This window comes from Aythya marila (assembly GCF_965140915.1).
Source record: "Aythya marila genome assembly, chromosome: 19".
NCBI classification, from domain to species: Eukaryota; Metazoa; Chordata; class Aves; order Anseriformes; family Anatidae; genus Aythya; species Aythya marila.
Window position 1 is genome coordinate 8,605,692 of NC_139060.1, and position 15,355 is coordinate 8,621,046.

Below are 15,355 nucleotides of genomic sequence, written 5' to 3' on the forward strand. Positions count from 1 at the left end.
ATGATTTAATATTTGTTTTGAAAAAAAATCTGAATCCCTGACCAAGGCCTTTCAGAGAATAGTCTTTGGAATCTTCTGGCACTTTTCTCCAAACAAAACACCGATATTTTTTTTTTCCAGAAAGATACAGAACCATTCCAGGCCTTTTTTTTCTCCCTCATGCGTTCATTTGCCATCTCCAGACAACTGCTGCTCAGAGCCTATTTAAATATGTATGAAAGACTGCTGAATTGTCACGTACATTTCAGACGGGAACAAGTACTAAAAATCCTAAACAGCCGACATGGACCTGCCAGGAAAACGATAAATGCAATAAATGCTTGTGCTTCCCCTTAAACACCAGGGCAGCTGATTACCTCAGGGGCACGCACTGACCAACTGGCAATGTATTTACACCACACCAACCCCACAAGGGTGGGCAAGGAATCTGGGAGGGGGAAGACGGTCATTTCTTTACGTTAAATAAATATAGAAATAAAGAGGCTAGGAGAGGAATAGATACTGGTTTTCTTTTTGTTGTTTTTTTTCTTTTTTCTGAGGGAAACCTCGGTACTTGCCCTGCCTCTGGAGGGAGAGGAGGCTGGGGGCTTTTATGTGGGGGGGAGGCTTTTTTTTTTTTTGAGGGGGAAGGTTTTCTGTGAGGGGGAGGCAGGCTTTTTTTTTTCTTTCGGGGGGGAAGATTTCTGTGAGGGGGAGAAGATTTCGAGGAGGGGGAGGCTTTCTGTGAGGGGAGGCTTTCTGCAGGGGAGAGGAAGGCTTTCTGTGAGGAGGGGAGGACATCGAGGGGGAGGCTTTTTGTGAGGAGGGGACGCTTTCTGTGAGGAATAGAGCGGATTTCGGGGGCTGAAGGCTTTCTCTCAGGGGGGAGGCTTTCTACCAGCGGCCCCCCGGGCCCTGCCGCCCCCCTCTCCCCTCACACTGACCTTGGGCAGGGCCGGCCGGCTCCTGGAAGCCATTACCGGGGCTTTGGCCCCTCCGGTTTTCTCCTCAGGAGCCGGGCACTGCCGGGGGCTGTCCCCTCGTTACCCCCCCCCGGGGGATCCGACCCCAATTCCTGCCGCTGCCCTGGGCGGCTCCCGGCTCTCCCCGCCCGCCTGCCCTTTATCCGCGCCTCACCCCATGGCTGCAGCCCCCACCCCGTGAGGAGGGTTCCCGTCCCTCCCGGTTCCTTCCCCTGACGGGAGAGCCCCCCACACACACCCCCCACAGCCATAGGGACCCGCCGTGAGGGGCGAGCCCCGGCCGCAGCGCACCCGTCCACCTGTCTCCGCAGCGGCGGAGCGGAGCGAGGCGTGACGGGGCGGCGGCGGCCCGTTTTACCCGAGGGAGGTGGGAAGGAGGCGAGCGGGGCGCTCAGCCGCAGCCCTCACCGGGTCGGTGCGCAGCTCCCCGTCCCCGTGCCGCCGCCGCCGCCGCCCCTCCTCCGCCACGGCCGCTCCGCGCCGCCCGCGCCGGCCCCTTTTATAGGGTGCGGGGGGTGACGTCAGCGCCGCAGAACGGGCGGCACGGCGGAAAGGGGGGGGGGGAAGGAGGGGACGGCCCCACCCACTCGAGCGCAGTAGAACGGAGGGGAGTGCGCATGCGGGGAGGAGCGGAGAGAGCCGAGGGGGGGCTCCGGGCGGTGACGAGGGGTTCCGGAAATTGCCGAAGGGCTCCGGAAAGAGCCGAGGGGCGGGGCGGGGCGCCTGAGGGCGGAGGCTGTGTGGTGGCCCTTCGGGCCTCCTTTCCTCAACCCGTAACAAAATAAAAATAAAAACACCAAGCGACAGTGGAAATCATTTTAATTAGCGCGGGAGTGGGGTCTTCCGCCCCCTTTTCAGGCCCCGCTGGGGCCAGGTTCCTGCTCTCAGCCACGAGCTGCTGCAGGTTGTGAAAATTCAATCGATAAGCCTCGCTCCAACAGCAGCCTCAGCAACTTTCCCTTATTAAATATATATATATACAGTATATACATGGTTAAAGCAGTCTTTTTGAAGTAGCCCGCAATGTCAGAATCACAAAGAAGCTTGACAAGGGCAGAACATCAAAAGGGTGCACGCGCTTGTCAAAAACAGTCTATTTTTAAAAAGCCAATGCATAAATTCAAAGGCAAAGGAGCCTTTTGTATAAACAAGATGATTAAAATAGACATGGCAAATAAGGTTTACCCAAATCTCTGTTTTTTTAGAGGCTTAGTGAGACAGAACTTCTTAGGACCAACACAGCAAACTTCTTTTAGTGATTTTTGAGTTAATAACGCTTTCTTTTATTAAAGGACTTAAATGGAAAAAGCAGCCTGGCACTCATCTTGCATCAGAACCCGTAGGACTGCCTCAAAGTATTGTCTCTAAGGAAGAGTATGACTCACAGCAATTTTAATGCATCTGGTCCTAAGTGCACAGTATTTTCACATGTGAGATGCTCTCACTTGTCATGTTTGATATGAATATGCATGTGGTGCCATTTTAATATATGCATAGGACCTTATTTGCACCGTAACTTAACACCAAATGGCTAACATTCGAAGCTGCTAAAGTAAAATAAAAAAAAAAAAACAGAACAGCATGATACAAGTCAAGCACCAGCTCAAGAAGTAGATGCAGCCATAAGCTACGTCTAAAAATAAATATTGATTTATTAGTTATTTGGAAGCGTACCCATTCAATTAAAAATCCTTATTAATGTTTTTGAAATAGCATATAAATATCTGGATGCCTTTTACTGAGGTAGAAATGCATACTGTATATTTGTTATTAATGAAAATAGGTACTTATATTCCCCCCCAAAAAAACATTAGTAAACCCCAGTACCTCTCAACCAAAACAAGGAAAGATTCTGTATCTTGTACATACCATCAAATCACCCCTTGTGTTTTGGCACAGGCAGATAATTATTTCTAACAGACACTACCAATTACTATCCTGATAAAGTGAGTCTCCAACATAATTACAGATAGGCAAGATGTACTCATAACATCTCCATTCCATATATATTAAAAAAAAAAAAACAAACAACTACGTATTTTCAAGTATACTAATGAAAGGTGTAGTACTTTTCTGTTAAAGGATACTGGAAGAAGATTTCCAGCATACGAGAACAATCACCAAAAACATTAATATAATGAGTTCCAGTGTCACTTCACAAAATGTATACACCAAATACAGATTTAATTTATTACCAGTCAATTTTAAAGTCAAAGTTCAAGGTTTTAAAAGACCAAGTACATGTGTTACAATCTTTCCTCAGAAAGTTTAAGGGCTATGTAAAAGAAAAAAAAAAAAAAAAAAAATCAAATTCAGATTGTCATATGGCCCCCTCAAATCCACATTCTACAGCTTCAAAGTGTGAAATGTTTGGGATTATCGAAGAACAATCTGGTAAAAATAATAATTTTAACTTGTAACAGTATTTTGAAAAAAAAATCACGTACTGCTTTCTAGAACTCTGCAGCAGATTTTCTCATCTTGAAGACTATCAAAATAGTTCAAGAACAGCGCAATACCTATCAAACAAATCTCCCACCACCCTGATCCCCTGTACTATGTACTCTCCAATGGCTGCAGAAAAACAAGCTGCATCAGATTAAAGAGAAAAAAATAATCACACTTCAATATTAAATTTAAACAGATTTCTAGAATGAACTATTCTCAGAATAATTCACCATTGGTATAAAAGTATTACAGTACTTTATACATAAAAATGGCATAACATTGAAAAGTAAGAAATATATTTCTATAAAATGGTCATTATAAAATATAATTCAATGCACCATAGGTAACTCAAGCATACCATTTCCCCCTCAATGATGACAGAACATCAGCCAAAGTGTTTAGATGAATGCACTGTTTCACCGTTATTATTTTTTTAATAAAATTGATTATTAGCTTTCATCCACTTAATGGATAGTGGACACAATTTCTTTAGTTTCAGGAACTCTGCTTTTTCCCCCATAAAAATCCACACAAAGTTTTAAAAAGTGAGTCTACCTCTCTTAGATCAAGAACACTGCCTCTTGGAGCAAAGTTACATTCAACAGAGAGAAACGTTCACGATACTAGGCCAAGTACCTTTTACCAGTCCCTCAGTAGTTTTAAGATGTTGCCGCAAACAGGATGCAAGTTACATCAACATAACGGAAAGTGAATTACAAAAGTTTGACATAATAAATAATAAAAATAAAGTTTCACCAGTAAGTTTCTGAGACTGATTACTATGTTAAGACTTCGTAAAGCTTTGAGGTATTTTCACTTCCATGAACAGAATACCACTGAGCAAATTTTCAGTCCAAGTGTTTATAGTGAAATCCAGAAGTTACCAGAATACTGTATGTAAACTACCTTCCACATGTTTGAGCATACCAAGGAAAATTCTCAGTTTTCCATAATTTACTATATAAAAACCTATAAAAATCCAAAATAAAGAACAGCTTTAACCATTTCCAACAAATTAAGATTTTGTTCTACTCAACATAAAATGTAATGAATTACACTTTAACACATGGATTGAATATAATCTCCTCATCCACCCAAATACAAAATGAATTTGTTTTGCCTCTATATGTAAACAGGAAGCCAGGTCTGAAAGCACTGACATCCAGGGAGGAAGAAGTACGTGCTGATTTATGACCTCCAAAAGGAAGACTGCAGAAAGCCCTTTGGTAATGGAATTTCCTTCTTCTGTAGACATTCCTAGTAAAGAGAAGACAACAAAAAAATAAAAAAAAAAGGGAGAAAGAAATGGGTTATCTTGGTTTGCAATCTCTTCTCAGGAATTTTGACGGCTCTTATTGCACACATCCAAAGCATTGCTAACAAAGTATCAAAATTTGTTTTGAAATTAAAGTACAAACTATGATATTAAAATACGATAGCTCTAGTTTAAGACAACATTCACAACACAAAACAAAAGTATTCAACAGTTCTGCAAGTTTTCTCTAAAAAATACATACACAAAATACAATGCTAACAAGACGCTACAAAGAGCGGCTCAAAATGTCTGCTTCCTCATAATCTAATCAGGACAACATAAAAAGTAAGCAAACCACTGATGAAAATGAGCTGTTACAGAAATGACTCAGCAGAATCGTTCTCAGCCCGTGTGTCTCCTCTCACTGCAACTATTCTCAGTGAACATCAATTATAACCAAAATAATTTTCCACTGAGAAAAACAAATGTGAGGTAAGAAAGAACCAAGATGTTTGACATCATAACTATCATTAAGAGCATTCAGTAAGTGAAAGACAGGTTACGTCATAGTTACAGGTCCGGACTATCTAGTGTGCTGCAAGCAGTGCCAACATCATTATTGGAATGATGCATATATCGAACAGAATGGAGGAAAAAGTCACTCTAAAACTGAAAAAAATTGCTTTACCTCCAAGAATTGCTTGAAACGCATTAAAGAGCCCATCTGTCCAGAGCTAGTAATTGCTTCAATCCTGCAGAAAGAACAGCATGTCTCAAAATCTATTTAGAAAGTTGAGTTTTATTTGCAAGTGGATAGGGAGGTGAATGTCAGAAATAGGAAAAGAGGGAAGAGTCTTTTAAGAGCAAACACCAAACACCCAAAAAGTAAAAACAAGGATTATTTCACATTCCTAAAAACAAGTATCATACCTTGGGAAGTAGTCTTCTCGGATCAGCAATATCATTTTCCAGAACTGAATCTGATACTGTTTCATGAGAGCGTTACCACATACCTACGGTATAGAATCGGGTCTCAGAATAGCATAACACTTTCAGTGAACCTGTCCAATATCAATCACTTAATATTTAATTCAGACATTAAGATAAATACCTATACCTACAATAAAACAAGCAAAGGTTCTAGTTTGCCCTACTGCCAGCACAATCACCTTTTCTTGTCATTGACTGGGTGGTCATCACTAATACCCATTTGACGTTGTAATTCCTCTCACTCCAATCTCCCTTCAAAATTAACAGCCTTCCCTAATAGCATTTGCTAAGGAGTACTGTAGTCATTTACCAATCTTGATTAGTGCAATATGTACTTATCAATTTTATTCATATAGCCAGCTTACAGAATGCCTCTGGTGTATTTCGCTTTGTAATTTACTCTCTCTTTGTATACAATCTTTAGAAGGCATTTAATAAGCACAAAAGCTGCTTCTGTTTGATAATGCATCTCCCTTGACTCCAGCCTTCAGCTTTGGCTCTTATTTAGGAGAGCTACGTATCCTGGGGTATGGATTAATATACACGTATATCAGACTCTGTCCTTTCCAACCTGGAAAACCCATCCTGTCTTATAAAGTAATTCATCTGGAAAGGACACAGGACCTTACATTCTGCATTGCATTGTATGAATTGGTGCCAAGAGATTAGCAAACCTTCTTCTTACAGGAGCATGCAACTATTTTTTTTTAAGGTTCCCATTGTTTGTTTTTTTTTAAAGGAAAATATAACAGTAGTTGCACATGGTCTGGGTAAACCAGTTTTTTAAATAATTCAAACTCCAAGGCTGTATTAGCAAGAATCTGGAATTATTCATCTGCCCTTCTGAAGGAAAATGGACAAGTTAAAAAGAAAAAAAACTCTTCTTAAAAATCATAACAAACATCACCTCAATCAATAATCCCTTCAGACACTACAGTATCTCCAGTTTAGATCCCTTTAGCCACCAATTCACCAATTTACTGTCTTGTCTCATAAACTATAATGACTTTTTTATTTAAAAAAGAAGGAAAAGAAAAAAAAGGAAATAGAATGTTTGGTTATGTCATTTCCCAGTGTTTTGCTGCTGCTAAGTAGACTCATATATCACTGACCTCCAGAAAATCAAAAAGAAGTGTAGCTGTCACATCTGCCAGAGGTTCCATGTTCAACATCTGAGCAAGCCAGCGCCATCCATAACTCAGCCCATGAGGATGTGTCTATAAAGCAATACAAAAGAGCTAACCACCACTTGTTTTACAATATGCAAAATGCTTTTATCAAAACAGACAGCTTTCAGACTTCTTTTCATTTTTATAAAGTTGTTTTACGGAAGCCTTACATCCAACGTGACTGTTATGAAAATACCTAGTAAGTAAAGGTCGATGATACTTTGCATGGTACTTTGCATTGCCTTGTTTGGTATAATTATGACTATGTCTCTTCAAATTTATTATGAGTTGGTTTAGGTTCAGCTGCAAATCAAGATTATAATACATTTAATAGACTCTTGGGATACTAACGGAGTTATAATTATAACATCATATACACATACCCCTTGTCTGTTTCCATAAGGCCACCGAAGCTGAATGATAGCAGCATAAAGACGAATCATTCCTGACATCCGTTTAAGGAAATGATCTTGCTCTTCTACCTTAGAATCCTTAACTTGATATCCGAGCATCCTAAGTATGAGAAGATGTTCCAGTATTAGGACAGCAAAACACATTCATATGAGTCTCTGCACTTCTCAATTTACTTTAAGTCAAATGTACTTAGACAAAGGATAATCCAAAACCATGTAAGAATTATTGCAAAGGCCGATTACATTTTGTATCATATATTCCACTATTTTGTACCACACTGAAGCTTCAGGTTCTGTACTGGCTATTTCAGGTCAAATCAAGCTATGGCTATCAACTGTTCTTTGAGAAGAACAAGGAAGAAGAAGAAAGAGCATCCATTACCCCTAAAAACATTTCCAGAGGTTCTGAAAAATATTCTCCAGGGGTGCAGAATCAGGGGAACTGCACACTTGTGAGTAAACCTGCAGACCCTATGCAAGCACGTCGCAGTGCCTAAGTAATTAGAGATGGGGAAAAGCAGAGTTCACTCACAAGAATAGTCTTAGCCCTTGTTGAGTGCATGCTGAAGAAGTTCAGTAATAAATTTACCTCTGATACTCTTCCATGGAGGTTCCTTCTTTGAAGGCAGGGTAGAATGGCACAGAATATGGGCACTTTTTGTGTAGATGAGCTAAAAAGAGATCTCCGACTCGAGGGTGTATTTCCCAGATTCCGGATGCCACCACTGCAATTGGGAAAGCTGCCTCACGGTGAGAAGCTACTTCTTCTTCTCCTTGACTCTGGGAAGGGGAAAGAAAAGTCTGTTCCCACCCCTCCAAGACATTTTTCAGACAACAAATTGAAAAGATTTTTTTTTTGTTCCATCTCCTTTGTTGTAATTAGCCCCTACTAATGTTTCTATGACTATTGTAGCCACCCACAAAAAAGCTGATAAGGCCCCGTGTCGTCAGCTCCCACAGAAGATGACAAACTTGGCCCAGGACTGAAAAAAGGAGTTAGCATCTTCAGGCACAAAGTGCAAGGCTGCACAGACATTTTTACTCCAAACAACCATATTCTAACGTTTACAAATTCAGTCACAGTTTTAGTCCATGGGGATTTTTTTTGCATGTATTTTGTCTCTGTACTGACAAATTGAAGTCTCAAACAACCCAAATTTACCAAATAAAGAACAGAAAAAAGAATATTGCCAACTTCAAAAAGTAATTCAAACAATGATACATCATTTTTGGGAGGTGCTAACTGCACAGCAGGGACAGAAGCTTGACTCTTGTGAGCTTTCTTCTTTTTCCTCCAATTCTGCCAAGATGTAGGTTTTTGAGCAGGTGTACAGTTTCGTCATAGATCATAAATAACTATCAACCTTTTTTCCAGTATTATTCTATAAAACTAGTTAAGATTTTGCAGCATGTAAGCCTGGAATTTAAAATAATAATTTCTCTTAGAAAAGATAAAACAGTGGAAGGAGAGACAAAACAGAGAAAAAAAAAAGTTCCTTCATTCTTGCTTTTTTTTTAATCCTTAAAGCATTTTCTCTAAACAATATGAATGTTAACATATGCCTAGTAATTTTGTTTGTTGAATAGGGAGGACAATGACCAAAAGAGCTTCCTAAAGCACCAACTACCTTTGCCACCCCAAAAAAGAGAAGAGTTTCTCACCACAAATTTCTCTGCAAGTTTGTAATAAACAAAATCCAGACCCTGTGGATGCTGAGTCACTGATACACTTCGCCCTCCACTCTGAACAGACTTTCCAGAGAGCAGGTTATTGATCTTGTCAAATATCTCTCTCAGCTGAGAGCCTGTAAATATATCAGGAATGTATGGAGACAGAAGGTTAGGAAAAAGACAAGCCTTAAAAAGATTGCATCAACTGCACAAAAACTGGACCCACACCCTAAAGGGCAAGGCGCCTCCAACTGCTCATTTGCTACATCTGATTAAAGAAACTGAATTACGATGAAGCAAGAGGCTTCTCAGGGAGGCAACAGACTCTAAAAACAAAAGCAAACACTGTGCTACAAAGACTTGGCCTCTTCCTACGCCAGCTCTTTTCTGTAAGGGTAATTATAGAAACCTTGGATACACTGTGTTCTACTAAAATCTACTAAAATCTAAAGGCATTACGGTTGGATTGAGCTCTTTGTGTTTTCCTGACCTGCTATGCTAGAGATCTGGCTAACAGGGATCGTAGCTGCTTTCTGCAAGTCCATTTTTGTCTTCTTAACCTGGAAAACAACAACAAAAAAACATTTAAAAAAAACTTTAAAGGCAAGAGAATTGATCAAGACTGAAAGGCAGAGTTTCACTGATACAATATATATGTTATGGTCCAAATTCTGAAAGGAGGAATTCAGTCCTAAATCTTAATTCATCTTTAGCTGAATTAAATCCACTGAAAATACTACAGAATCTAATCTCACAGAACTGAGGTCAGAATATTTATTTCCAGAATAGCTATCATTTAATTTAACTGTTATATGTACCTAGAAGACCAGAAACATGAATAAAAAACACTTCCTGAGACAGTAAGATGCCAGGTTCCTACAGCCACAATCTTTAAGACCTGAAGATACCCCCAGAAGGCCAGCAGCAGACAAGTAGGTTAGTTTTGCTGAATATAACTGAGAAACATTAGAAGAAAATAAACTAACGTAAATGTTCAGAACCCACTGTTCAACATTTTTCTGTCTTAAGGTTTGAGTCATACCAAGATGTAAAGTACTCATTGAATCAACAGGAAAAAAATCTCGTGAAGAATGAACGATATATAAAAGTGACAAAAGCAAGAGAGAGTGAGAAGTAATTCGTTAGAAGCAGCACACAGCATTGTCTTTTAATACTCTATAGCAGTCCGATCCAAATTGTTAAAACTGCAGAAAATAAGTAACCTGCAGAATTTAAAAAGTAGGCTGCAATTCTGCTCTACAGCTCCTGTTTTTTTTTGACAGATTAATATATTTTTTTCATTACTACTATGACAGCAAGGATGAGCAGACTTAACAGAGGCTGCTGTTAGAAATGTTTTTTTATGAAAGCTCTCCTACTTCCACTAGAGATCAAGATAATCCCTCTTCAACACTGTTAATCATTTGTTTGTACCTCATTGTCTTTGCAGTTGCTTATCTCACTGAAAGAAGTGACACACTGGTTTGCAGCATCTTGAAGCTCCTGGTACCAGCACATAATACTTTCGTCTGTCTTAACTTGAAGTCCTAATAAAAAGAAAAATAAAATATTAAAAATCAGGAGATTAACAAAGACCCAAAAATCTAGAACACCTGATTTAAGTCAGCTTATGCATCAGATAGTTTGCTGCTGGCAGTCCTATATCCATGCTGTTAGTTGTGCTAAAAGTTAAAGCTATGAGAAGGTACATCATTGCAACAGTAAGATACCAAAATAGGATTTGGCAAAACAGTAAGAAAGTGTACAAGGAGGAAATGGCAGGGAGAGAGTAACAACCAACCTTCCTTCGTCTGCTTTCCCCCTGGCAGCTGTGCAGGGGCAGTACTCTGAGCTTTCATCTGTGATTTTTTCAGTAACTCTTGCTGCTTCTGTCTCTCTTCCTCTTCATCTCTCCTCTTTTTTTCTTCCACAGCTGCAGCGATTTCTTGCTGCATGCTGGATATCAGCCCCCGCATTTCCTGCAGTGCTCGTTCAGTATTGGCCACATCCATTTGAGTAGGGAAACCTCTCTATCAAGAAATAGAGAAGGCGATAAAACATTTGAAACGTTTGAAGCACTAATTTTCATAAAATCCAGGAGCTAACTGTGTATTTTATCCTCTTTTAGTGAAAATCTTTTTCTCCTTTATTTGTACATAAACTTTGTCTCAGTCCGTGAATAGATCTCACAAGATCTTAGGAAAACAAAAATTAATAACACACTTTGACAAGCGGAATGGAACCCCAGTGCAAAGACTAGATGGCTTCCTTTGCAGGAAGATACCCATGACAAACTGGAACAGATGATGAGCATTATTACAGTGTTTAATTTTTCAAGGTTTGTATCTCACCTTCACATAGAGAAAGTGTTTTTCATAGACACACAGTTCCTGTAAAAAGGCTTAAAAAGAGAGGAGTACCCTACCGCATTCAGTATTTCTAATAATTTATGAACCACTCAATTTCCATGGTTGCCTCAAGAAGGAACTTAATAGCATCAAGAGCTGCACTACTTTAATAACCAGTCGCTCTTGCAGAAATCCTCATGCATTTTTATAAGCCATTTTCACACAGCTAAAGTGTCAAAGAAGAGAACTTGCCTTTTGAATTAGCTGCTTTATAGGCCAAACATCTAAAAACATTTCTGTGACATGTTAGTTAACTGTCTCAAAACAAGCTGCGTTTGAAGACAATTACAGGGAGCTTCAAAAGGAAGGAGAAGCACAGTTACAAACAACCCTAGAGCCACTACCTCACTAGTGGTGCGGATGAGTCCTGACACCAGCCCACAGATCTGGTTGCCTCGACTACTGTATGCAGAAAGATCAATTTTTGGCAAGTCTTTGTGTCTGTAATTGGGATCAATCTGCTGGTTAAGCTGTAGCACTTCCTCCTGGATGGAATAAAGGCGACGCAGTCTTTCCTGGCCTTCTTCCTTACGCAAACGCTCCAGCTCCTCCTGACGCTGCCTCTGCTGCTCTGCCTCACGCAGTTTTAGATTTAATACCTAGGGAGAGAAAGAAAACAGACACAGAGTTAAGCAACTCTAGCTTTACAGGTCCTTCCTAGCTTAATGAAAGGAACTGCAGATGGGGAAAACAATTTTTTTCACCAGCTGTAGTCTGAACGTGGTTCTGAACACAGAAGTACCACAGAAGCTGCGATAGCATGATTGACAAATTTTGCTGCCTACAGCATCCATGGAGCCTCAGGGTTGGAGAATAAGAGGTTCACAGGGAATCTCAGGACTGTTTGATTGCCACAGAGTTAGGAAGAAAATAAAAAAATTCAGATTGAATCTTAAGACATAAAATAAGTATATTCAAGTTTCCTCACATAAATTAACAGACAAAGTTGTAAGGATAGGCCTAAGAACGTCACAATATGCTATTTTTATACACAAGACCCCATCTCTATGGAAGTAGTAAAGGCAAACTAATCTTTAAAGACTAACACCTTAATCATTGAGACAACATCTTGACCAATCATATAGCAGGAGCCAAGCCCTAGTTCAAGCACGATCAGCAAACTTTGAATGGAAGTTAGTTTAGTTAAAGACTCCACTGTTCTTCTCCTGTAAGGCATGTGCCTGTACTGCATTTCCTCAACAACACAGCAGGTGCCTGGAACAGCACCAGAAAATACGTTCTCACCCCAGAAATACTACATAAATACATCAACTGGTCTTTCTAGTTCCTACCAAGTAGCCATGCTCTTTTATGAAAGAAAACTGTTACAAGTCTCAGACCTTTGCTCTGTGTCGGTGTTCTTCTTTCAACTTCTCTTGCTGTCCCTGAGTTTCCTTTAAGCTAAAATACACAAACAAAGGGGGGAGGGGGGGAGTCTATTAAAGACATGATCAATAAAATACAAACACAAACACACAACAAGTTACTTCTAAACATTTTTAAGAATTAACCATCACTTTGGTTAGATGCTATAGTATTTTAAGGATACTGGTGCTATTCTCACCTCTTCTCCATCACTTCTTGCAAATCTTGGAATTCCTGATGCTGCTTTAGCTCCTTCAGTTCATCAAAACGCTTCAGTTGTTCACTTGCAAGGTCATACACTGCCCTCACCATCTGCTCTTGCTGCTCCTGCCGCTGCCTGAGCCCCTCCTGCAGATTGCAAAGGTGCCAGAAGCAGCACAATGTGATAACCACCAGAACGCACCAGAAGAAAATACAAATGAAATTACCTAGAGGCAGCTAATGTGGTCCACTTGAGGTTATGCTAAACCTTAGAGAGTAAACAACTGCTCAGTTCTTTTAACTCGAGCATTGTTACCTCTGGTTATATAGCTCTTCTGTGATTCACATACACCTCAGCTCCTCACTCCCCTTTTTTATTTTTATTTTTTTTACCTTTCCTTTCAACCTGTGCATCTCTTCATACATCCGAATGCAGCCTTCGACTTCTGTAACTTTAGATGGAAGTAGTGTTGGAAGGACTTCTTGATCCATTTCCAGCAGACTAAGACCATTGTTTCCCTGCGTGGTTAGCATATGAGTAGAATCAGTGACTAAATATAGTATCAGAAATTCATGGAGGAATACAGGTAAATCAAGTCTCTTAAAGTACATGTTACATAAACAGACAAAGGAGTCAACCAACACACAAGTTTTAGAGTAGTTAAACAACCCAGATGTGTAATCTCACAATTTTGAGTATCTTCCAGCACCCACATGAGGTTGTGATAGTTGCTCTTCCCAATCAGTAAAATTGGCAGCAGATACCAGTAGCCTCTAGGACATTCACAAGGGCTCACTATCACCTGAAAAGGCTAGACAGACACCCCAGGTTCTCTCTACGTTCACTGAAGATGTTACACTGCAGGAAACTAAGATAGTTTATGCTTTGAACCATTCTTCAGGAAGAGCTGTAACACATCACAGTCATTCAAACGCACCAGAGAAGAGACAAAGAGAACACTCTCAGACTCTTACAACAGGCCTGATCCTACCATATCCTTCCTCATGGATAAATCCCATGCTACTAATCCACATAACTATAATAATGCCAACGAGATTTTCCTTAGTTATGGTGAAAAAGAGCTTGCTTTTGGCCTGCTGTGGAAGTTATTTAAGGAATATCTTATTACTACCAGTTTTAGCGTTCCCTGGCTATGCTAAAAAAAAAAAAAATAGCTGTAACTAAGCATGTTTTTCCTCACAAACAAATTAACAGAGCACAAACCAACCTCCGTCAGGCAATTCATGGCAGCAAGTTAACATACTTTTTCCACACAGCTGCTCACATTTGGGCTATAATTAGAGAGCTACCTTTGTTTCGCTCAGCACTGTAGATGAAAGTGGTGAAGAGCCCTGGTGGCTGGCAGATGTGACCTTCTCAAGAGGTAGCTGGTTTGTATGGGGAGTGGATTTGTTAGGTGTTGAAGTTTTGGATGGTGCAATTTCCTGGTCTGACCGTTCAACTATTCTGTCCAGGACCCAGCCAGAATAAGAGGACAGCGTGAGAGGCGACATGCATCCTTCCAAGACATCCTTGGGAGAAAACACTTGTGAGCTCAGAGCACAGCAAGAAAGCGTGAACAAACACTGCTGAGAACACCCACATGGGTCAGCACGTGCCTCATAACAGTGGTTCAGCACCCCACTTCCCATTTATTCTGTCAGCTTTCACAGAATCCCTAAGCTTGGCCCTCCAAAATCACCTGGCCCAACCACCCCACTACCACCACTGTCACCCATTAACCCACGTCCCCCAGCACCGCGTCCAACCTCTCCTTGAACACCCCCAGGGATAGTGACTCCACCACCTCCCTGGGCAACCCATCCCAATGCCTGACTGCTCTTTCTGAGGAGAAATGTCTCCTCATTTCCATCCTGAACCTCCCCTGGTGCAACTTGAGGCCATTCCCTGTAGTCCTATCACTGGTTACCTGTGAAAAGAGGCTGCCCCCAGCTCCCCACAGCTTCCTTTCAGGGAGTTGTGAAGAGCAATGAGGTGTCCCCTGAGCCTTCTCCTCTCCAGCCCAAACACCCCCAGTTCCCTCAGCCGCTCCTCACAGGACTTGCGTCCCGGACCCCTCACCTCGTCCCGCAGCCAGTGGCGGCAGTACTTCAGGCGGCCCTTGCTGGAGTCGCGCAGAGCCTCCAGCGTGTCCCAGCGGAGCTGCCGGGGCTGCATGGCCGCGCCGCCAACGGCCCCGCCGAGCCCCGGCCCCGCTCCCGCTTCCGTTGCCGGGGCGCCACCGGCCGCGGGTTCGAGTCCCGCCCACGGCCACTCCTCACAGAGGAAGGGGCCGGGCTCCGAGGGAGCGGCGGATTTGCCCTTTTTGCCCTCGTTTTGCGTGGGCTTGCGGCGGAGGGGGGGGGATGTGGCGGCGGGGATGGGGCTGGAGACGAACCTGGAGTACCGCGGGAAGTCCGGGTTGCAGGCAGGGGGCATTAAAAGGTCCGGATTTTCCTCGCCTGCGCGGAC

At 41.7% G+C, this 15,355-nt stretch overlaps 2 protein-coding genes across 3 annotated transcripts in view; both read right to left on the reverse strand.

The window, feature by feature from the left end:
• SPTAN1 (spectrin alpha, non-erythrocytic 1) overlaps positions 1-1,457 on the reverse strand; it is a 50,430-nt gene extending 48,973 nt beyond the window's left edge. Inside the window, exon 1 of one of the 2 annotated variants that reach the window (XM_082775809.1) lies at positions 1,371-1,457. The gene's annotated coding sequence lies outside the window, so the exon portion shown is untranslated. The remainder of the gene's footprint in view (positions 1-1,370) is intronic. The other variant, XM_082775807.1, reaches the window with a different exon arrangement.
• A 397-nt stretch (positions 1,458-1,854) lies between these two features.
• Positions 1,855-15,197, reverse strand: GLE1 (GLE1 RNA export mediator). Its single transcript, XM_082775594.1, has 16 exons — positions 14,966-15,197; positions 14,194-14,415; positions 13,276-13,401; positions 12,881-13,029; positions 12,657-12,717; positions 11,661-11,915; positions 10,710-10,938; positions 10,343-10,455; positions 9,399-9,468; positions 8,900-9,042; positions 7,827-8,017; positions 7,208-7,337; positions 6,768-6,872; positions 5,596-5,678; positions 5,354-5,417; positions 1,855-4,667 (listed from the first exon to the last, which is right to left on the reverse strand). The coding sequence occupies exons 1-16, from the start codon at positions 15,059-15,061 to the stop codon at positions 4,599-4,601; spliced, it is 2,106 nt and encodes a 701-aa protein (XP_082631720.1). The 5' UTR covers positions 15,062-15,197; the 3' UTR covers positions 1,855-4,598.
• Between the last annotated feature and the right edge of the window lie 158 nt (positions 15,198-15,355).